The sequence below is a fragment of the Augochlora pura genome, chromosome 7 (assembly GCF_028453695.1).
Source record: "Augochlora pura isolate Apur16 chromosome 7, APUR_v2.2.1, whole genome shotgun sequence".
NCBI lineage: Eukaryota > Metazoa > Arthropoda > Insecta > Hymenoptera > Halictidae > Augochlora > Augochlora pura.
Window position 1 is genome coordinate 227,139 of NC_135778.1, and position 23,060 is coordinate 250,198.

General features: G+C 52.6%; 1 protein-coding gene across 4 annotated transcripts; it reads left to right on the forward strand.

Moving 5' to 3' along the window:
• The first annotated feature begins 552 nt into the window (after nucleotides 1-552).
• LOC144473818 (uncharacterized) lies at nucleotides 553-23,032 on the forward strand. 4 transcript variants are annotated; one of them, XM_078188055.1, is made up of 5 exons: nucleotides 553-3,661; nucleotides 8,180-9,460; nucleotides 9,719-10,219; nucleotides 10,631-11,078; nucleotides 12,477-23,032. In XM_078188055.1, exons 1-3 carry the CDS (start codon nucleotides 3,496-3,498, stop codon nucleotides 10,156-10,158), a joined length of 1,887 nt encoding a protein of 628 aa, XP_078044181.1. In that variant the 5' UTR covers nucleotides 553-3,495; the 3' UTR covers nucleotides 10,159-10,219; nucleotides 10,631-11,078; nucleotides 12,477-23,032. The 4 variants fall into 4 exon arrangements, with proteins under 4 accessions (XP_078044181.1, XP_078044182.1, XP_078044183.1 ...); XM_078188056.1 differs by having other exon boundaries at nucleotides 10,635-11,078; XM_078188057.1 differs by lacking the exon at nucleotides 10,631-11,078.
• Nucleotides 23,033-23,060: the final 28 nt, after the last annotated feature.

The following is a 23,060-nucleotide window of genomic DNA, read 5'->3' on the forward strand; positions in this document are numbered from 1 at the left end:
CTCGCCTCGCCTTGCCTCGCCTTGCCTCGCCTAGCCGCGCCGGTGGTTCATAGCTCTCTCTGCTGCACCCTCTCGCCCCTGCGCCTCCTCTCGCGGAGTTCCCTCGACCCCCATCTCTGACTCTGTTCCATCCGACGGGGTAACAGGTGTTGCTCCGGCCCCGAACTCGTACAAAATCGATGGGCAAGAGCCACATCGGCGTCGCGGCAAGGGTTTTCCCCTGGCGATTCGATTCACCCTCTTGCTCGGCTTCCTCGTTCCTGCGCTCGTTTCAACCCCTCGCGCGACCGTCCGAAGAGAGAGCGAGGGTGAACGGAGAGAAAGGGAGGCGGCGGCGGCAGCGGCAGCGGCGGTCGGGGGTGGCGCACCGAGCAACCACGGGAGGGGTGCGAAAGCACGAGCAGAAAGGGGGAGAGCGAGAGAGAGAGAGAGGTCGCGTTCGCGAGGGTGGAAGAGGTGTCGCGGAGGGTGAGACGGAGAGAGAGAGAGAGAGAGAGGGGGAGAGGGAGAGGGAGAGAGAGACCCGTGCAGGCAGCAGTTCGGGGAGGGAAATCGGAAGAGGAGCTGCACGAAGCGAGGAGGAAAGGACGCAGGCGCCCAGGACGCTGGGCGACGCTGGTCGACGACGCTGCATTGCCAGTTGCACCCCAGCCACACCCGGTACGAGCCATGTAGTCGGGCTACCCTCTACCGCGATACACGGCGGACAATTGTTGCTTCTGCGCCCACAGGTGGTACATCTTCATCTTCGATCTTCGTCCTTGTAGACGTCTCGCGTCCGCTCGTCCAGCTCGTCCGGCTCGCTCGCCTCGTCCGATCGGTCCGCTTGCGAAGCAACTCCGGCTGCCGGTAACCGAGCGATCCCGTCGTTCGCGTCCCGTCGTTTGCACTCGTCGTGTGCTGTGCTCGTTCGGTGTTTGCTCCGTGCTCCGTGTTCGGTGGTGTTGGGTGTTTGGTGTTCGGTGCTCGAAGTTGTCGTCGTCGTCGTCGCTGTCGCCGTCGCCGTCGCCGTCGCCGTCGCGCGCGTGCAGTGCGCAACAGAGATAGGATCTCTAACCGCGAGTTCCGCGAGCAGTGGTGCGACCAAGTGCGACGAGTTCGGATCAATCCACGGGGGATTTTACCGTCGAGGAAACGCCGGAGGAACGACGAGGGAACGAAAGCAGGGGGCAAAATAGAAACGCGGAGAGAAGCATCGGTCGAGCCTCGGGCTGTCGGAGGCCGAGGAACAGCCGCACGAGGGCAGGGTTGTAGCCTCCTCGCGCGCCGCGGCACACTACGTCCTATCGGCAGGGTTCTCCTCGCTCTCCTCGCTCTCCACGCTCTCCACGCTCTCCACGCTCTCCTCGCCAGACCCCCTTCCCTCGCGACGAACCCCGAAAAGCAGGGGGGTGCAGGTGCGGCGGAGGACGCCGCAAGACGCCCCCGAAGAGGACCCAGAAAGGGGGGAGGGCGTAATACGCGATCGGCGAACGCGCGTAAGGCGACAGCGCGCACCTACGGATACACAAACATCGCGGACCTGTTGTCCAACTTGTTGCTCGTCCCCGCAAAAGGCACACCCGCCCACCTCGACGACGGAGACCGGCGACTTTTCGAAAAGGAACCGGCCAGCCCTGGCGGCATCCGGACCCCGGCACCGATAACTCGCCGAGCGGACTCTTCTCTTTGGGACTCGATGAGACGGTATGCGCGCAGGCACTGGCAGTTTTATCACCGGAACCCAAGCTGCTCGACCCTGAACCCCAGGATGCGGATGAGGACGAGGATCGTCGCGCAGATTCGGGATTAAGGGCCTGTCCTAAACTCTGGACAGAGGGGGTCCCCCTTCCTGCTGCAAGCTTCAACAAGTGTGCCCGGCCGGTGCGTCGTCGACTTTGGAGAAATCGGGGACATCGGGGACATTGGCTTGAGCAGCGAACGTTGGCGCCGCTCGGCGCCGGTCGCTCGACCGAGCAAACGAGACTGAGATCGCGAGATGAGGAGAAGGACACGCCCGACGATCCCGGTGCCGGAGGACGGCCGCGCTGCTGGAACGAGACGTCGCTTGGACCGACCGGCCGAGTAGAAGCAGCCTCGGATCGGACGCGCGCGCGAACCACCGCAGAGACTCGCGATCACCGCCCGCGAGGACTGCTTTTCGCGTCGAACGGACGGACGCGGGAGTCTGTAAATAATAGCCGAGCCCGGCGTTTGTACATACAGATATCAATTTCCTAGACGTATACACACACAAACACACACACACACACACCGTAGCCGTGGTAGGACTGGAAAGTTTCGAAACTCCCAAAGATGCCGCGGAAAGAGAGGTCGACCGATCCCGAAAGGAACACAGGCCACTCTAGCTAGCTTAGGGTCGTCATGACGTAATCTTCCACCCGTGAATACAACGAAAGCAATACTACAAACAAGGTAAACGCAGAAACTAGAGAACCAAGACGTGGAGGAGACGAACCGGAACAAGAAGAAGAAGAAGAAGAAGAGAAGGAAGGAGCAAGCTGGAGCTGTTTGCCAAGCAGCCGCCGATTCGCGAGCCGGACGCTCCGCCGAAAAATATTTTAATACAAACCGTATACACAGCTCCGTCTCTCTAGATGTATATACGCGCGTGTACATAGGAGTCTCGAGTCCGCGCGTACACCGACGACGAAAGTAGAACGAGAGAAAGAGAGAAACCGAGAGTGTAGAGAAAGAGAAAGAGAGAGAGGAAGAGGAAGAGGAAGGGGCAAGGAGGAGAGGAAGGGACTGGGAGGGGAGAGGACACGGGGAGAAGCTGCACAGGGGAATAGCATCCGCCTGTTCAGCGATCGTGCAACGACATCTAGAATTAAAATACCGGCGCTTGCGACGCGTCGGCTCGCGCTTATAACCTACAAGGTCGGGACGACGACGTTTCCGATCCCTGGAGGATCCCCAGCAGAATCGATATCCGCGTCGATATCGACGGAGGAGGAGGAGGAGGAGGAGGAGGACCCGCGACTCCCCGCCGAGCGCCGGCGCCGGCGACGGCGACGGCCCTTTCCGGACGATCTACCGCGAGATCGGATCGGTTCGAGCTAGCTCGACCCCGACGAGAGAAGACAAACGACTACGGAGAGAACTCGCTCGAGAAATCCCGGAAGAGAAGGATGCCGCGCGCGAACAGAATCGGCTGAGTCGTCGATCGAGGATCGCGCGAGACGTCGCGGCGTCGCGGTCCTGGTGGCCTCCGCGGAGTCTCCACCGGGACGACATTTTGGATCGAACGTACGGTCGAAAAAAAAAGACGATCGGCCCGAAACTGTCCGCGCCGTATACCCGGTGTCCCATCGGTAAACCATTGGACATTGGCCGGATCGTCGACGCTGGGCATCCCTTCGAGCCGATGAACCCCGGCCGAGAGAGGGAGAACCGCGCGATCGACGACTCTAGCCTCTTTCTTCGGCTTTTCCGGTGATCTTCCGAGAGCGATTGCTTCGAACCGAGCGGCCCGGGACAGCCGACGCAGCCAAGATGCCGCGATGCTACATGGTGAAGAAGGCCCTGTGCAACAAGTATGTCAGCAGCGTTGCCAGAGGATTCGAGAGCTGGGGTCGCGGCAGGAGCACGCCATCGCCGACCACCATGCAGATACCAGTCTCGCCCATAGAAGGGACCGTCGCACCCCCTGTTGCTCAAGGTACGAGACAAATCCCGGTCGATCGGATATCCGCTGTGCTCCGATCGTCGCCACGCGCCACCACCGATCCTCGAGACCTCGAGACCTCGAGAGCAGAGCTCCCCGAACGTGGCGACGCGCGTTTCGTCCGCTCGCCGAAAGCCGAGAAGCCGAAAAGCCGAAAAGCCGAAACTCGATCGAGCCTGTTTCAGATCTTGGGATTCGTACGACTCGATCGTTTCGAATCTCCAGCGTCTCTGAAACGCCTGGTCGCAGACGAAGACGAACGTGGGCAACGCGAATTCCCCTTTTCCTACTCCTGCGATAATATCGAGTTTCCCAGAATTCGGTAGGATCGCGTTTTCGTTTCGATTTCAATGGAAAAATTAGCAAAAGTAATGCGTTCCATGAAACGATTCTATCCTAACCTTAACCAGCGTTAAATTACTCGTTCCATCAAATTCTAGCGAGGAAACGTTCGATCCTACTTTGCGCAAGTAAGATAAAACGTCGTTTAGAGTCCCGCTAAAAGTTTGCAAAGTCTGAGGAAGGGTCGACGTCGTCGCCTACGATTAGAATGGAACGAGACGCATCTGCGATCGCTTCGAAATTTTCGAACGCTCCTCGTGGTTCTCCGAAGCCATCGGCGCGACTACATACTTTGAAAGTAGTCATCTGCGAAGCAACCGCGGGGGCACGGTCGAGTAACCACCACCGTGACCTCGCCATCTTCGCGATTCAAATTGACATCTCTCATCTTTGTCGGACAATTAAAATCTGATCTCAACGTAGGCATTGGTGGCAAAAATCTGAAAAAGATAGGATAAAGTAACGCACGCAAAGGACACAAAATATCGTGCTTTTAATTAATCCTTATCTTGTTAAGTAGAGCGTCGGGGGTATTGGTTCGACCGTTTAAAAACTTAAAGGAGCTTTTATCGCGTTGCCGCATTCGCTGCACCGCCGCGGCGCCGCGGCGCTGCGAAGCTATTTCCAATTAATTACTTCGGTAGAAGGGAATATGAACGCGTTGAACGTGCAGCTAATTCTGTTTGCCGTTCAGGCGGCGCGTCGACGAGCGCAAGATCGGCGAACCTCGTTTTTCAAACATCGGTTGAAACGTTTCGACCACATCGAGAAAAAAAAACGATAAAATGCAGAAATTGCGAACATTATTTTCTGTTACGATTATAAATTTAAAAAAAATGAATGGAGCAAAATTCCATGAACTTTACTCGACGATCGCACTTTGAAAAGTTGCCGTGCTCCAAAGGAATGAACTACTCTTGGTTCGAGCACGCCCAATGCACCCAATGAACAATTTGTCGAACGTTCCGCGACAGCAGGACAGCAGCAGCAGCAGCAGCAGCAGCAGCAGGCTCGGCAGTCCCAGCGAATTGGATTCGTTGAAAAGTTGCGATCCGTTTGGCTGGCACCGCGAGGCGCGTATCGACGTGAACGCTAGAGGCGGCGCCATTCCTCGCGCGGAATAATCTAGAATTCTAGAGTAGAAACGCGTCGAGGTAACCGTGCTCCTCGGCCGCGGTTAGGGGTTAGGGGTTAGGGGCGAGCGGCGAGCGGCGAGCGGCGAGCGACGGCACGTCGTCGCTTCGTCGCTTCGTCGCTTCGTCGAGAACGCGAAAAGGAGAATGGCAATCGATATTTTGGCTGCGGCTGTTACGTCCAATTAATGTTGCTGTTCGCTCGAAAGGCCCGCGGTATTGATTCGGCCGGCGCGGCTTCCGTCGCGGCTTCCGTCGCGGCTTTCGTCCAGCTCGCCGCGGCCGAGACGAACGTCCGCGTACCAACTCGGGTCCCGCGTTCCTTAAACGCCCGGAAACTGCCTTCCTCGAGCTGCACGCGTCGAACCGCACCGCGGACGACTTCTCGCGGCGTCGCCACGCGGTCGAGAACGTCGTCGATTTTCACGTAGCTCCGGGCGTCGGCGTTGCTTCTGTTTTCTTCCGGATACCGTGTAATCGATGTCGCCGCGACATCTTAGGCGCGCAACGAGCACAAAGTTCACCGCGAACGTTCGAATTCGCCCTCGAGGCTCCGCTCGAGATCGTCGTTTATCGCGGTCATTGCCCACTTTTGTCTACCCTCGCGGCCGATCGAGTCCAAGATGAATGCGCGAGGCGATCTGGGAACGGTGCCCCGGCAACGTTTCGAGAATCCCGAGCACCGCTGCCTTGAATCGAATTTTTCGATCGCAACAAGGGGTCCAGGTTCGTGCCAAAAACACGCGGGTCGCGAAACGCGAGCTACGGCGGTTGGGTCCGGGAGCGTTGGCCCCTGCTGCTGCTGCTGCTGCTGCTGCTGCTGCTCCTGCTCCGGAAGACGCGGAAACGATCGCGAGCCGCGATTCCACGCGACGCTGTTGCATAATTCGCGACAACGAGTCGCGCCTTCTAACGAAAACTGCATCGATTGTTCCGATTGTCGTCGGATGGCGTCGACGGCCGGCATCTCGCTCCGGCGCGACGTCCTCGTTTTGTTCGGCTCGGTTTACGGTTCGTGTTCATAATCGAGTGAATGGGAAAGTGTCGCGCGAAACTTGCCCGGAGACATTAATGGAGCCGCAACGACCGCACTTAAGACTCGTTACAATGCCGGGGCACGCTTCTATGGTCGCGCGGCGCCGCGTCGCCCCGCGTCGCCCCGCGTCGCCCCGCGTCGCCCCGGCCCGCGCCGAAACCGGGACACGATCGCACACGAAACTGTAGCCAGACTTTGAATTTCGCAGCGACCGGAAGCACCGAGTTCCTGGTCGCGTTAAGAGCGATAATTAAACGGTCGCGCAACGATTGCGCGAGCAATCCTTCCTTTTAAAGGGCTGGAAATCTGTAAAGTCCAACAAGCGGTCGGTTTAATTGTGAAAATGGCAAGACTTCGAACATTTTTATTCTGGGTTGTAGACAAAGTTTGAAAAGCAAAAGGAAACCGAGGAACTTTCTCGCGCCAACTGGAGACTCGACAAAATGGAGACGACGCGACGAGCCGACCCGCGGGCAAAAATTCCGACGCTTGGAAACCGATTCGAAATTTTAGGTTCCAATCCGAGGTTCCACGGTGGAACGTAGCGGTAGCGGGCGAGAGGGGGAGGGCGGATTTCTGCTTCTCCGGTTAAACGATTCCAGGGTGGAAAATGCGCGGCGAGCTGCTCGAGCGAATCGTGGCAGAAAGCGGGCAAAAAGTCGACCGAAGAGGAGACGGTAACGAGGGAATCGCGGAGTCATTGATAACCGGTTCGCGCTAATCGGGGAGAGTTTCCCCAGCGGAGAGATTGCTGGCTTGCGTCGACGTATACCATAGTAGGGGGGAAACGCGGAGAAAAACAAGAAAGGGAATCGTTGAGAGAACGATTCGAGAAGTCGTGGAAGCTCGCGGTCCGTTCGTTGGGCGGCGAAAGGCGAAAGGCGAAAAGCGTTGAAACGAAACGCGCACTTTCATAACCGAGTTATCGTGAAATTTTATATCCGCTCGCTCTCCTACACTTTCCTTAGCCGTCCACTCGTCCCCTTTGACCCCGTTTCCAACATACTTGCCGTCATAATCCCGTCCCCGAGCAGCCGCGAACCAACCTCCCCTTCGCCGCCTCGCCACCGCGCCACCGCGCCATCGCTGCTTCAACGAGCTTCGACGATCTTCCGTGCTGGCACACGCCGACGACGAGGCTCGGTCTCGTTGAATCTCGATTAAGAAGCAAAGTCGCAAAATCGAGAGTGCCTCGTTAGAAGTTTACGCGTCGCGTCAACCTGGGTCGCTTCTAGATCCACGCGCATCGCGACCATCGAGTTCCACCGCGATTAGTCCGCGAAACGCAACGGATCGCTCGGTTCCCGACGAGAAGCGTTCGCCGTTGCAATCGGCCCGGCTCAAAATCGCCACGGATCCTTCGAAGAGGGAAACCTCGTCTCTCTCTCTCTCTCTCTCTCCCCCAGTCCCCAGCTCCGATTTCTTTCTCGCGTTGCCGCGCTACCGATCGCGATCGAACGAAAAAAAGGCGCGCTGCAAACTTTTTCTATTACAAACGAAATTCCGATCTGCTTCCGCTTCCATCTATCCCGTAGCCCGGGCTCTGGGAGCGAGTTTATTAAATTTCACGTGGGTTCTCGGTTTCCTTCGGAGACTGCTCCGCGGAAAGTTTAATTGCTACGCATAAAGTGAACTGGGAAGATCGATACCGCTCCTTCTTTCGAAGGGGAAGTGGAAGTTAATAGTGCTCCGGCTTCTCTCTCGCCGCACGCCGCGCGCCGGTTTTCTCGAAATTACCAAGAGCGGTCGCTTGCAATCGATTACTCTCTCTCTCTCTCTCTCTCTCTCTCTCGGCTGAACGTTTCGACGCGCTTTTATCGTTGCGCGTGTCCTACGGATTTTAATTGCACGCGCCCTTGGTTCCGGCGGACCGCTTCTCCTCCAAATACCAGAGACGTTTCTCCTTTAATCCTTGATCGCTCGTGCCCGTCGTCTCCTCGAGTGCCAATCACCTATCGGAATCGCCAGTCGCATACTCACTCGTTCCACTTTTCCTTACAGAATACCTGAGCCCGCAGTCGCAGGAGCCGATCCCAACGGGAACAAAGACTCCCGAGCAGGATGCGTGCCAGAACAGAACGAGCGACCGAGGCGACCGCAACGAAGTCGAGAGAATGCCATCCCCGACGAACGTCGCGCAGCAGATTCCAATGTCCGCGCGGACGGAAGCGGCGACGGAGGTCTCTTGGAGCAGCGCGACGCGGCCCGCGGCGAAGGAGTCGTCGTCGCCGGTGGCGGCGGCGGCGGCGGCGGCGGCGGGGACCGGCGACGCGAGCTCGGCTCCCTTCGCGATGGGCCTGCCCGCGATGGGGTCGGCTCGGGGACCGGCGCAGCTGGCGGACCGGCAATGCTCGTCGAGCGCCGGGCACCGGCCGCCGCCCGGTGAGCCGTCCCCGCCCTCGAGCACCGCCACGCCGTACCACCTGGAGGACGTCGGCCGGCCTCTGGGCTTGGCCGACGCGCGGATGGGGCCCGGCTGCGACGCGATCAACGTGTCCCCGATGTTCAAGGACCGGTCCCCCGCGGAGACGGAGGCCGCCCACGACCTGCTGGAGCTATCGAGGTCTCTGCCGCCCTTGCCGCCGCCCAGCGTCGCCATCGGGCCGCAGAGCGTGATCGAGAGCCCGGCGACCGACATCCAAGAGATGACGGTCTACCAACCGGACCAGCCCATCTACCAGGTGAACACGATCGACCTCGCCAACTCGGCCGTCTACACCCACCACCACCACCACCAGCCGCAGCAGCCATCCACGGCCAGCATCATTTACGAGCCCAGCGCGACGATAGTCCAGCAGACTGGCAGCGTCTTTATCCCCCTCTCCCCGGTCCAAGAGATTCTCTTGACGTACAGCGCCCCGTCCATTCCCTGTACCCCCATCGTCGCCCAGCAACCCCTGCAGCCGCCTCCGCAGCAGCAGCAGCAACAGCAACAGCAGCAGCAACCACACCAGCAGCAGCAGCAGCAGCAGCAGCAGCAGCAGCAGCAACATCATCCGGCGATAGAATCGACGCCACCGTTGACGCCGCCCACGTCCGAGTGCAGCAGCGACATCGAAAACAACAACCCAAACTCGCAGCCCAGCCAAAAGGACAAGGAGGTGCAGACTGTGATCGAGCAGGCCGAGGCGAAACCGGCGAGCTACACGTACGACACGCTGCTGGTCGCCGACGGCAGGTCCAAGAACAAGAAGACCGCCAACAGCCAGAAGACGCCGGAGGCCGAGCCGGTCGAGGCGCCCGAAACCTCCAAGATCGGACGATACGTCTGCTGCGAGTGCGGTACGAGCTTCGACACTTGTCCCGGCCCCAACAGATGTTCGAATTTGCTCGGACGAGAATCGCGCGCGACCCGTCTCGTGGCTCGAGTCTCGGTTAGATAAACGACAAACTCGTTTCATCCGTTTTTCAGGCTTTCAACGTGAACAACGCCTTTTGTCGTGTCGCGCATAGCTTAGATACCACGAGCTGAGAGAAAGAAAGAACGCGAAATAGAGAATAGAGGAAGCGTAACGAATAAATGATCGTTTTGGTTCTCAGGCAAGCAGTATGCGACCTCGTCGAATCTGTCGCGGCACAAGCAGACGCATCGCAGCATCGATTCCCAATCGGCGAAAAAGTGCATCCACTGCGGCAAGGCGTATGTCAGCATGCCCGCCCTCGCGATGCACGTGCTGACGCACAAGCTGACGCACAGCTGCGGGGTCTGCGGGAAGATGTTCTCTAGGCCGTGGCTGCTGCAAGGCCACCTGCGAAGTCACACGGGCGAGAAGCCGTACGGGTGCGCGCACTGCGGCAAGGCGTTCGCGGACAGGTCGAATCTGCGGGCCCACATGCAGACCCACTCCGCGGACAAGAACTACGAGTGCCACAAGTGTCACAAGTCGTTCGCGCTCAAGTCCTACCTGAACAAGCACCTGGAGTCCGCCTGTCAGAGGGAGAACGACGACAGCAGCAACGACGTCGACGCGTCCGTTTAAGCCGGGGTGCCGTGGGCTGCGGGTCAACGACTCGGTCGCTGACCGACCGACCGACCGACAGGTAAATCGATCGAGCTGCCAGAGGACGGTCGATCCATCCCTCGCATCCGACCCCCTACGGCTACACAATTTTTCGCGATCGAGACTCGGCCGCCCGGTGCACCCCCGCTCTCCTCTCTCCAATCTCTCCCATCTCCCCCATCTCTCCCATCTCTCCCATCTTGCGAGACGCGCCGAGAGGAGACAACTTTCGGATACCGCGTCTCCTGCCGTAGGACCAAACAAACTCGTCGATTCGAGAGGCGATCGATCCAACTCTCTCTCTCTCTCTCTTTCTCCCCGTGAAACCGTTCTTCCGTATCGCTGGATGCGTGCGAATCTCGCGCGCGCGGCCGCCCGCGATTTCCTCCTAGTTTCCCGAGAATTCGGAGCTCGGCCTGGAACGATAATCTGTACGGAAAATTCTGTTTAGCCAGCGACCGGACGAGTCGGAGACACCAGCTCGTCGGATCCGAAAGCAGCGGAGGCGAGGTAACGGCTAACTGCTGGGTGAACGATTTCGCGTGGGGGGCCGTCTACCAGCCAGTGGAAGGAAAGCGAACGTTTTCGGACCGACGCGAACCGTGGCGAGGACGATGGCTCGATTCGGGGCTGACGCGGGCTCCCGTGGAACCGCTTCGATGGGAACTTTCTCTGCTTCCGTCTCGTTCCCGAACCCTCGCACCCTTCCTCGCTCCCCCACCCGCGCCACCACCCCACCCTTTCGTCCCGCTCCGCCGCTCCCTCCGAAAAAGCTTGCAACAACGATGGCGATTTCCGCAAACTGTCCCGAGGGGTCGAAGAGCTCTCGACAGGGTCATCGACGAGGATACCGCACCGAGCAAAATTTCGGCCTTTCTGAGCCAGCAAACGCATTCTTGGTAAGCGATCAATCTCGAATCTACTCCGGGGATCGTTCGCGACGCGATCGCTCGCGTTCGCGAAAGCAACGCGTTGCAAAATGCTCGGGGGACTATGAAAGCAACGACAACGCGACAAGACGCGAGCCATCCATCGGTTTCCTCCTTCTCCTCTTCTATTTTCCGACAGCGTTAATTTTCGATGGGCTCGCATGGATTCCAACTTCTAGGTCCGCGCGCACTTCGGAGAAATTCTTTTCCTCGATCTTGCTCGGCTTCGAGAGAAATTAAGAGAGATTGCCGCAAGAAACGGATCGAGGGTTAAATCTAGGCCGCGGATGTACGCGGAACCGCATCGACGTCTTCCGCGTAAAACATATTCGACCCCGATGACTGAGCCAGAGAAAGGTGCAGCAACTCGATTTTGCCCGCAAATACCCTCGAGTGAAATATTTCATTTGAGCTAGAACTTTGAAATTTCGGTGCTTCGATAGTCTCTCGAGTGCGGGGCGAGACGCGCGTCGTTGCGAACGCGGAACACAGAGAGAGAGAGAGCCGCGAAAGCATCGGATTCCGATTCCGAGCAAGCGGCGATCGCGGACAGGAGGGGTGGATTTCGGTATCGAACGATCGGATCGAATATCGTGGCGCGACGATCGGAGACAAACGCGAGCTCCTTCGAATCGATCGCGCCCGAGGCGACTCGTCGCTGGCCGACGCCAAGCGTTCCCGATTCGATTGCGAACGGCATTCTTTTCTATCCCCCCGGCGCCCCCCAAGGTCCCGCGCCGACGGACGACCCGCGCCCCGCGCCGAACCCCCCTCGGAGCAATCGATAGATGGGCAAAGCGAGCCGCGCCGCTTCAACGGAGAAGGAGAACGAACGACGCTCGTAATTAGCGGCACGGCCACGGGCCGCGGAAGCAGACCGCCGCGCGCCGCGCGGGTCGCCCTGTCGAGTCGATGCGATGCGATGCGATGCGATGCGATGCGATGCGATGCGATGCGATGCGATGCTATGCTATGCTATGCTATGCTATGCTATGCTATGCTATGCTATGCTATCGAGGGATCGTCGATTCGTCGATGACATTGATTCGCGGCAGAGAAGCCAACCGTGGCCGGAACGCGAACGCGAATCGATCGAACCGATTCTTCAATCGTTTAATTGAAATTTACAACTCTTGCAATTTTTCATTAATTCGTAAAGATCTAACGACGTCGTGGTGAAACTCTAAAGCAACGAGACCGCACAGTAGAGAGTTATCGTCGAGCGAGCAAACGCGGCTGCTCGAATTTGCCAAAGCTAGGAGAGAGAGAGGGGAGGAGAGAGAGAGAGAGGGAGAGGGAGAGAGGGAGAGCCCCGGAGAGCGGTCCTTCTCTATCGATCTCTTGATCCGTTAATATTATTTTCAACAGCAAACTGACAAAATCCTAGTTTCTCGGATGAAAAGCACTTGGCGACCACGAAGCGAAGAGGAACCGACGACGACGGCGACGACGACGACGACGACGATTCCAGCGGTTCCGGCTGAAAAAGACCCGGCCACGGTTCCGAATTTCTTGGACAACGCGACGACGACGGAGCCAGCCGGCAGCGTTCTTTCCCCGATGTTCCGTCGGCGTTCTCCGCGCACAATGCGACCAGGCCGAGCACGCGTCGAAGCTTTTCATCGCATTTCACGTAAACTGGACCACCTGTTGAACGCTGGAATGACCATTCGGTGGCGAAAGGGTCGGTCGTTCTGCTCCCCTGAATTATAGAACATCCTCCTGTAATTTCCCCGTTGTTAAACGCGCGAAACGCGATCTCGACCAATTGCGGCCCGCGCGCCCCAAAACTTATCGGCAATTTTTTATTCGACAGCTACTCGGAGAACCCAGCAGCGGGCATCGTTCGATTACGATTACGATTACTATTACGATTACAATTATAATTACGGTTACGATCTCGATGCGTCTAGTCGTTGATGTTTCGTTTAATTTATTCTTTTAGACGATAATACAGATTGCCTATATATTATATACGTATACCTATTACATATGCGTATGGATTATGTTTGCGTTTATATCTACTTAGTTTTAGACGAGGACACGATTCGGTTGTTCTTTGGCTCTTCTAGTCCTAGTCCTAGTCCTAGTGATCGAGTTAATCGAATGATTCGTTTTGCCCGCGGAGACATGGTTTTGGGGTACAGGGTGCTTAAAAATGCTATTGGAGGTTTTACGAGTTACGTATCCTCTTTCTTTCTTTCTCTTTCTCTCTCTCTCTCTCTTCTCTCTCTCTCTCTCTCTCTCTCTCTCTCTCTCTCTCTCTCTCTCTCTCTCTCTCTCTCTTCGACGACGCGATCGCGTCTCTGCAGAACGGAATTTTCAACGAATCGATTCTTTGTTGCAAGCACCGTAAATTTATTGCATATTATAGACGAAGTGTCAAACTTTCTACAGTTTTGACCAATCGGCATTTCAAATAACTCTGGGAGAGTGTTCGGCTAAAACTGATTTGCTTGAAGCAGCTTCTGCGCACTGATTTCGGAACGAATCCGGTTTGTCGTCGATGGAGAGAGCGGCGAGTTTGCCAATGTGATATTAATTTATAGCCGAGTCGTCGGAAAAACGACGACGTCGATTTCTGACGTCGAGCGTCAGCTACGAAGGGAATGCCGGAAAATATTTGGAGAGAAATCGACTCCGCGCGCTACAAATTTTGCATCTTCTTATCACTGGGTTCTCTGGGTTCTCTGGGTTTGCCCCCACTCCCCCCCCCCCCCCCCCCCCCCGCCCGCGTTTAACGCGGGGCGTAGGACGTAGAGCGTAGAGCGTAGAGCGTAGTGCGTAGAGTGTAAGGCGTACGGAATAGACCGTAGAGCACCGAGCACGCGTAGATGCGTAGACACCGGATGGAAGCCGAGTTTCTTTTGCGCGCGATCCCCTTTTGATTTCTCGTAAAGCGGGCGAAAAGAATAGGAGACGGAACGATTAACGGGGGAGGCGGGACGCGCTTTTGTATACACGACACGCAGAGATATTTTGGTACGAGAAGTTTTCACGGCGACGATTATACGATAGGGGCGATATGCTTGATCGTACCGAGTCTTGGCACCCTGGCGTTTAGCTTTAAGTCTCGAGCGATCCTCGGTTGTACGGGACCGTCTGTGTCCTTTCGCTTCGTCGATCGTCGCGTCGATCGCCGATCGAACGTTTCACCGTCTGCGCGCGTTTTCTCAACCCTCGCGGCACGTTTCGCTCTTTCGGATCAATTTTTATAGTCCTTCTTTTTGTACGACCTCGGATACGACCCTCGTCCAGCCCTCGTTTCCAGTATTTCGACCTTCGATCGCTTCGTGCATCGGTATCGAATCGAGCGTCACGGCCAAACGATATACATATTGAGGAAAATGTGGAGAATACTGCACGAATAGCTTTACCCTCGAGGAAATTCTCAGGATGCGGCAACCCTGTCCGTGTAATTTTATAGACGAATCGGCCAATGAAAATCTATTCGATCGATTTTGTATGATCGTTCGACGCCTCGAATATGTACCAACGCTTTGACGAACAGAGAATTATTCGCGTGGATGACAGACTGTTGCGAGCGCTCGCGAAAAATGTGTGAAATCGAAAGGAAGGATGGACGAGAGTCGATAAGTTGTTTCGCTTCGCGTAATCTTAGGAATTAGATGGGCGCGGTGCGAGGGTTGACCCGCTAGCAGCGATGCGCGTTTCGAAAAACCGCATCGATCGCGCGGTTTGTATACCGCCGCTTCCACGGTCCACGCGGTGTTCCAAGAACAGCGTGAGAACTTTGCGAAAATACTTTTGCACCAACGACGCGGTTCTCGTCGCGTGCTCGCAACGACTCGACCTTGTCGATGCAAAAGTACGGAAGTGGTTGTTCAGCAGCACGGTATCGAGAGGAAAGAGACGCCGCGGGCGAGCAGAAATCGGGGAAATTGCGGAACAATTTCCGAGGATTCGAGCCTGTAACGAGAACGCGTGCACGGTTTTTGATCGACGGGTGCCACCGGCAGGCTGGTCGCATCGCAACGTCAGAAGTAGACTTGCCTAACGCCCCCGCGTTCGCTTCGGAAACCTAGATTAAAAAGAGACTGTTGACTTGTAAATATATTCCATTATTTTTCTATGTTTTTCACCGAACGAATTCGAGAGGAGAGAAGAAAAATTCGAGCAATAAGATGATTTGTGATTGTAAGTAGGATTCATAGCGGTAAATCGTTCTCCGTTCGTCTGAATTTAAGTTAAGCGAGTCTGATTCTGACCGAGAAGAAGAAGAAGAAGAAAGGAACGAGGAAGAGAGAGAGAGAGAGAGGGGGGGGGGGGAGACCACAATGTTCCGCTGTGAGATTCGATTAGATTCGTGCTCGATTTTCGCGGATCGCGGATCGCGGATTGCAAGATCGCCCATCGTTTGTTACGCCAGCGAGAGAGCGCCCACTAAAACCAGTTCGCAAATTTTAGCAGGCTCGATAGTATTCGCAGATACCAGTCTCGTCTTCATAAGTATATTACGATACTCGACAGTCAATCGAATCTATTAATTAAATAGAGTTAACCTCTCGTAACGGTAGTCAATAATATTCGGAAAACAGCGGACAGACAACTGAACGGCCAACGATCCGATTTTTAACCGGTGTATAGTAGCAAACGATCGAAAACGGAATATTCTATTAGATAATTAAAGCAACTAAATAGTACAAGAAAACTAACGGAAGATAATTTCGAAAGCGACTCGACTCGGGGCCCGGTATTGTCGGCGACGCCATTTTGATCCGCTCGCTCGGCCCTCGAGGATCCGCCGCGCGAGTCTTCCGGAGGAGAAGAGAGAGAGAGAAAGAAAGAAAGAAGGAAAGAGAGAAACGGTGCAACCGCGTGCTAGACCGAAAACGTTTAAACAATCGTCCGATGAGCCTCGTAGGGATCGTAGAAAATGAAATCGGATCGATTCGTTGCTCGGACACGCGCTGACTCGATACGCGCGCTCCTCCGCCATCTTCGAAACAGATTCCAGCCGCCTAACCGCGAGGTTCGCTCTCCAAGCGTCCATAAATAGTAGAACCATCGATTCGGTTCATGCGGCGAGAGTCGTCGTCTACGATCTGGGATCTACAAATTACAATCTACGTCATTCTATATAATCTAGAAAATGTTTAGAAAATGTTCGATCGTCTCGTTCAATGTACTCGGCGCAGGAGATTGTCTCTAGGGTACTGAGAGTTATTCGGCTCGACTCGCGCGCCCTTTGTATCGCCGCGAACGTTCTAATATTTATGGAGCAGAATTTCGAAAACGGACGAAAGAAGCTGCGCGAAACGAATTCGCCGAGCGAGCGAGCGAGCGAGCGAGCGCGCGCAGGAACGCGAGCCGCAGAACCGAGTACCCGTAATCCGGAACCTACCTAGACCTAGACCTAGACCTAGACCTAGACCTACACCATGTACGTAGATTCGCCGTATTGTACTCGATGAAGCCAGAAGTGAACGGGACGGGAGAAAAAGGGGAGAGGAAAAAGTGCATAATACTAATGCTAATACTAATGCTAATAATAATAATATTAATAATAATAATAATAACAGTAATAACGAGCTAGGCGGTAGCGAACGGGCCCACACTATTTTTTAGATAGCCACTAAAGAAACGATCCAGTGGCAGGCCCCAGCTCCAGATCGTGCCTCGAACGTTTCTCGGTCCGAGAAAAGCTGCTGCTGCTGCCGGCTATAGGAAAGACCATTTCTCTTCGGATTCGTACGGAAATATCTCGAGTACGACGATCGGCCGAGCTCATTCCAACTTTTCACATTGAATTTCAAAACGTAGGAAATGAAAATTTGAGGGACGGCATTCGACGGAGACTCGATATTTGAAGTTTCGAATTGTCCAATCGAGTTTCTTCGCGAACTCGAGACTGTCGCTCGCGAGGCAGCGGCTTAACGAGCTCGCATAGACGAAACGCAAACACCCTGTAAAACCGAAGGAAGCTCGCCGGAAAGGCGGAACGAATTTCGCTGGTCGGTCGATCGTCCATCGGCGCAACTTGATTCGTCCACAAGGCGAGAGCTTCGCGAGCGGGAAGCGAGTTTCTAATCGCAATTACGTTACCGTTATCCTCGTCTTTATCTTTACCTACCGTTTGCCGTTTGCCGTTTGCCGTTATCGTTGACCGGTGCCCACGGTTACCGATACAACGGCACCGTCGTTGTATCTCTCAAGCAGTGACCGCTCGGATTCTCGTCGTACTCGTCGTTACCGTCGCGAATCCGCGCTCGAACGAAATTTTTCTATTAGATGAAATCATCCTCTCCCCGATGCACGAGCTCGATTATACTCAACGCCGACGGAGAGACACCTCCTAGCTGTACAGTTAATTAAAGAATAAGCGTAACAGGAGCCGCGAGCCGCGAGCTCGCACACCGAAAGAGCGCGTGACGAGAACCGCTCTACTGCCTCTCGCAACAAGTCGATCAATAAATCGGTGAATCGGTGAATCGGTGAATCGGTCGACTCGCAGCCACCGTGTGTAATCCTCGACCGATGGACGCGACACGACACGAGACGTGTCTCGAAAATAATTTCAAAGTCGAAACGATTGTTGTTCGAGGCAGTACCGCGGCACGCGAGTAGCTCGCCCGTGGCCGCCGCCGTAAGGGACCGCCGCCGTAAGGGACCGCCGCCGTAAGGGACCGCCGCGGCGCCCGCCATTTCGACCGGTCGCATAATTAAGTATTAAAGCAAAAATGAAAAGACTCTACAGAGGACCAAAGTACTTAAACGTTACTACGCCGAAGCAGCGGTAAGTTTAACGTAACGATTAATTGTCGCTTACGCGGTGATACGAAACGTATTGTCAATAAAGAGGCATGGAGCCGAAGAGGGGAGGAACGGGAGACGTGGGAGACGTGGGAAACATGGAAAACGCTAGAAACGAAAGAAAGGGTGCAAGCGTTAACGAGTGGAACGGGGTGACGAGCTTGCTGCTGTACAGTTTTGAGAACACGGTAAAAAGAACAACGAACAACGAGACAGAGATTGTCCACGTAAATGTAATTAGTTTATTTATTAGACAGACACCCCGAGATATTGTATATGGATATGTACGTGTATGTTAGTCGAGTGTCCGCACAGACGCCTAGCCGGCCGCGCGACCGCATCTAATCGGTCCCCAGATCGTCGTCAGGATATATGTCCTGTATCCGTTCGAGTTCGAACTCGACTCCTTTTCTACTACGTATAATCGATAATCGAGACGTTCGTCTAGCGGTCTAGCAATTTTAGAGCCAACTTTTTACAGATTTTGCTGAACCGTGACGTTCGGACAGCTTCGAGGATCGTCGACCTCGATCGAGCTAAATCGAAGCGAGCGAAACCACACGATATACAAATACGCGAATCGAATACTACGCTTGGCATCAAAGTCGGATATCTTTTGAAATATCTTGGACGAAATGTTAAGTAACGGAGACGAAGAAGCGTGCCGATTAACGGTACATGTACCAGTTTTTACAGGCAGCAACGTTTAGCTCTTCTAAAAAAAGTTGTTGTTGAATTTTTTCAGCAATTTTACAATCACCTTGTCTAGATCTATCGATCGTCTGTCCCGTCGCTCCCAGCCATGGAACGCACGGTTCAAATTAATCGCAAAGAATCGAGTAGTCGAATGTTGGACGTTGGACGTTGGACGTTCGACGATGCCTTTGAAACGCTGGATGAAATTGCGATTTCACTCTGAGAAGAAGGACTCGTAATTTCGAGAACAATCTGGCAAGTACGCCCGAGCGAGAAACGGCAGACGATCCAAACGGGGCACCATAATTTTTGCAATGATCGTCGATCGAGCACGCGAATCGCTCGAGGCTGTCTAAATACGTGTACACCGTGGCGCGGCGGAATGATTTCGCGATGGCGAAAGGGGGCGTAAAATATGAATTATCCGTTGGCTAATTAAGCGGATAACTCGTAGGCGCCGCATAAGAAATAGGTTATCCATTAATGAATTCAATTACGAAATTAATTAGAGCGCGGTCCACGGCAAGGCAAGGCAGGCAAGGCAAGGCAAGGCAAGGCAAGGCACGGCACGGCACGATGCCGTACGATAATTTGGATTCCGCTCAAGTCACATGCAGAGTCAATAAATATGGAACCTGCGCTTAACTTACATTACCGCCTAGCGATGGGATCGAGCCGGATGATGTCGGTCGATTCGATAAAACTCGATAACAGTGGACACGAAAAGAGAAAGCTTTATTGTTATTTTTGCTAGTCGCAGCGCAGGGTGCAGAGACCGGGGCTGTAACCTCGCAAGATATTAGTTTTAGCGTCGAGTGCTGGTAGTTGCCAATTTATCGAACACCGAAGCTAACAAAAATATTGAACGCCGGTTGATTCAATAATTTTCTGTAAGTAGCAATAAAGCACGGATTATTTTGATTCTTCCGATAACATTCGCTTCGTTTGGGAAGCAGAAGATGAGTATTCTAATTCGAAAGAGCAGAATAGATGGGTTTAGTTTTGCAAAGCAAAGGATCGCGATATGTTTCTATTGTAGCAAACTCGTTGGTACGGGTTTTCTTCTCTCCGCCGTATTCGCGAATGATTCAATGTACCGTCGATCCCATCGCTAATTACCGCCCATTAAGAGTCGTTTCACATGCACATACAGATACACGAGTATTACACAACACGATCGAGCGAACAAGCCAACCAAAGATCGAGAAATGGCTAAAGAAATACACGAATCAGGCAGCGGAAACCGACATCGTCGAAGTTGCGAGCGACGAAACGATTATAGTCGGCAACGTTCGTTTGCGAAAATCTCCATTGGAATTCGACAAATTCAACTAAAATTATCGAACGCGATATTACCTAGGGTCAAAATTATCGTCGCATCTTACCGGCAGAAGCGTCGACAGCTACGCAAGTGTACATGCGAGACGAAAACGATGCGTATAATTAATGAATCGTTATCGTTGTGTTAGAAATGAAAATAACAGAGACAGCGCATGTGCGCTGGCGTAATCGGTAACGAATTCGCACGATTTCGGTTTCCATTGTCTTTATCGCACGCCTGCGAACGAATCAACCATGATCGTCGTGTAAAATCTGACTCTCGGTAAAGGGGCGAAAAATGGATACGAGAGAATACGAATGGGAACCGAGAAAAACACGGATAGAACGCGAGGTAACAAACAAAATGAAAAAAAAAACAAGAATAGGGTTTAGATTAGTGTGATACAAGGTACGACAAAGCAATAATTTAGTGATTGTATGATACATTTGATTAGTGAGTTAGCGAACTAAGTTTAATGGTAAAACGTTTTCGGAACGTATAAATATTTACTCGATAAATCGTATAGTTTTGTAGAAATGCTGGGACGACGAGCCACTTCGGAGGAGAAAAACCAAAAAGAACAAAAAAAGAAAGTGAGAGAAAGGGAGAGAGAGAGAGAGAGAGAGAGAGAGAGAGCGAGAGCGAGAGCGAGAGAGAGAGAGCGAGAGAAAGAGAGAGAGAAAGTGAAGAAAGGAAAAAAGAAAACTAAAAACGCTGTCTTGGGATCAATAATTTGTTGCGTCGAAAGTAAACTTATACTTTTTATAAAATCATCCATTGAAATAGAAAATGATCCTCCGACCAATCAGAATAGAAAGAAAACAATAGATTAGCGTTCGTTAGATTGTTCAAAATGAGGATGAACCTTTTGTAAGTGACGTGAAATCGTGGTTACTCGAAAAACGAGAACGTCCTCCTGTCCTTTACAGTTTTTTATTAATTCTCTTCAAGTTCAATTCATTAGAAGAAAAAATCTAATCGAACAAACTCAGTATTATAATGCTAGCATACTTCAGTGCTGGTAGTTTCATGCTCAAACTCAGACAAGCACACTTCCGTACACACAAGTAAGAAATAGCGAGCGAGCGAGCGCAACAGACAAGTAACGCAAACGGCTCCTGCTCGTAGCGAAATGGACCAATGAGAGAGCACGCGACGCGTCGTAAATAAATTCGTTGTTGTTTGTTTACAACAAGTCCATCCTTGTCCTGAACCAAACAGCGACGCGAACCGATAATATTTTAGTTTCGTCGCGCGTGTGGACGACCGTTCCGATCAAAGTTTCCCTTTAATCGACGGATCGATCGAGAATTTCCCTTTATCCTCGCGCAACGCGTGCATTTCAAGTTTAAACGAAGAAAAAATTCTTGAATGTTTCGATCGAATATTTGTCATACGAAATGTACGTAGTTTCTCGAACGCAAACCTAATATGTACTTAGCAAAACCATACGCTGTATTGTCGCGTACGAATTGGAATAGCGACAAAAATGAGTAAATCAATGTAATCGCTAGGTTGCGATTTATCCATTTATAACGCAACCAACGAAATATTGTGTGAAGATTTTGGGAACCTTTGACGCAAACTTTATCCGGTCTCCGAATTAATTGACTCCGAAAAAGTTTAATGATATGACGCAAAGTTTGCAAATAACTCGATATATGTAACTCGTTTCGTTCCGGGTTGTTAGAAAACTAATGAAAACGGCCTTCGACGAAAGATCGTTGTACCCTACATCTTTGTCGAACCGTTGACGGATTCTGAGTAGACTTTTACGCAAATATTTTTTAGCGATACCAAATTTAAAAATGCGCACACTCTCGCAACCTGACGATTGCTAAATAATTCACTGCCGTAAACAAAAGAATTGCGTCGAATTTGTATTATTTTTCTTTTTCGAGCAGGGCGATACAGGCGCATATAAAAGAAAAGCGAACTTCTCGATCGGACCATAAACATGAACGATCAGACCAAGAATTCCCAAGGGCGTTTCGGATTCTAAAAAGAAGTTTTCAATGGAAATCCCAAGACTGATAGTGGATGTGTCGAGATGTATGCACATCTGTTGCTCGGATCTGTTTCAAACTCGCGTCTGAACGAGCTCGATGCTTATCTTGTTGAAATCGTTTTTCAATGTTCCGACTTACTCTGAATAATGCGCGCAGGAGAGAGCGAGATGTAATGAGAGGGAGAAAGAGAGAAAGAGAATGCAAGTGCATGATAGAAAACACAGAGAGAGAGAAAGAGAGAGAGAGAGAGAGACAAAGCGTGGACGAAGGTTCTACATTTCCATATTCGTGGACGCATCTAGTTCTTCAGTGAACAGAATTTTTTAATACGTTGCACACACTACGCCGGTTACCGGTGATTGAACAAACACTGAAAATACGAATGAAACAAAATTCAGGTGTTCAACGTGTTAAACATTTTCTTCCCGGAAGTTATTGGTCCGTAATTTATTTTCCAGCCGATGATAGTTTCGTTATTTCGATAATCTACGAAATAATGGTCAGGAAAATCAATGTACCATTTTGTACATATCGAAGTTGTTAAATGTTGCATACAGTATATGAGGTAAGAGGTAATTTAGTTTGAAAACAAATGGGAAGACTGTAAATAAATTATTTTCGAACACGTGTTTAGCCACCCGGGGCGAAAATTTGTTCCTAATACCATCTACCTAATCGACGCAGGACCTTCGTCGCATTAAATCTTTTTCAACCTTATTATGCAAACAAAAGAGGTATGCGTATCGAGATATGTATACATATATGTATACATATCCTGTATGTATATACGTATACATATATTGTATGTATAGACAAACCTTCGTATACAAGGAACACAACTAAAGTTGTTTTCGTTTTTTCTTTCTCCTGTTCCTTTGTTTCACCTTCTTTCCTTCGAAGAATGTTATACATATAATACAAAAACACAGACACACGTACACATACACTCGCGCGAGCGCGCGTACGCGTGCACATACAAAAATCGCATACACTCACAAGTGATATATTTTCATTGGAGTGCACCAGGAATTCCGCCAAAGCGAAACCCAACAATTAGAAGCAGTAACGTAAACAAATTATCAATGTACTTATTTAAGAATGGAACAGTTTAATTGCACTACATTTGTAAACTTTATTAATTATACGTTGCAA

What these genes read in the sequence shown, in the direction of transcription:
- LOC144473818 (XM_078188055.1), top strand. Translation starts at nt 3,496, where the DNA reads ATGCCGCGATGCTACATGGTGAAGAAGGCCCTGTGCAACAAGTATGTC. An exon ending in CGCACCCCCTGTTGCTCAAG is followed by an intron (nt 3,662 to 8,179) that starts GTACGAGACAAA and finishes TTTTCCTTACAG; the next exon opens with AATACCTGAGCCCGCAGTCG. An exon ending in ATACGTCTGCTGCGAGTGCG is followed by an intron (nt 9,461 to 9,718) that starts GTACGAGCTTCG and finishes TTTGGTTCTCAG; the next exon opens with GCAAGCAGTATGCGACCTCG.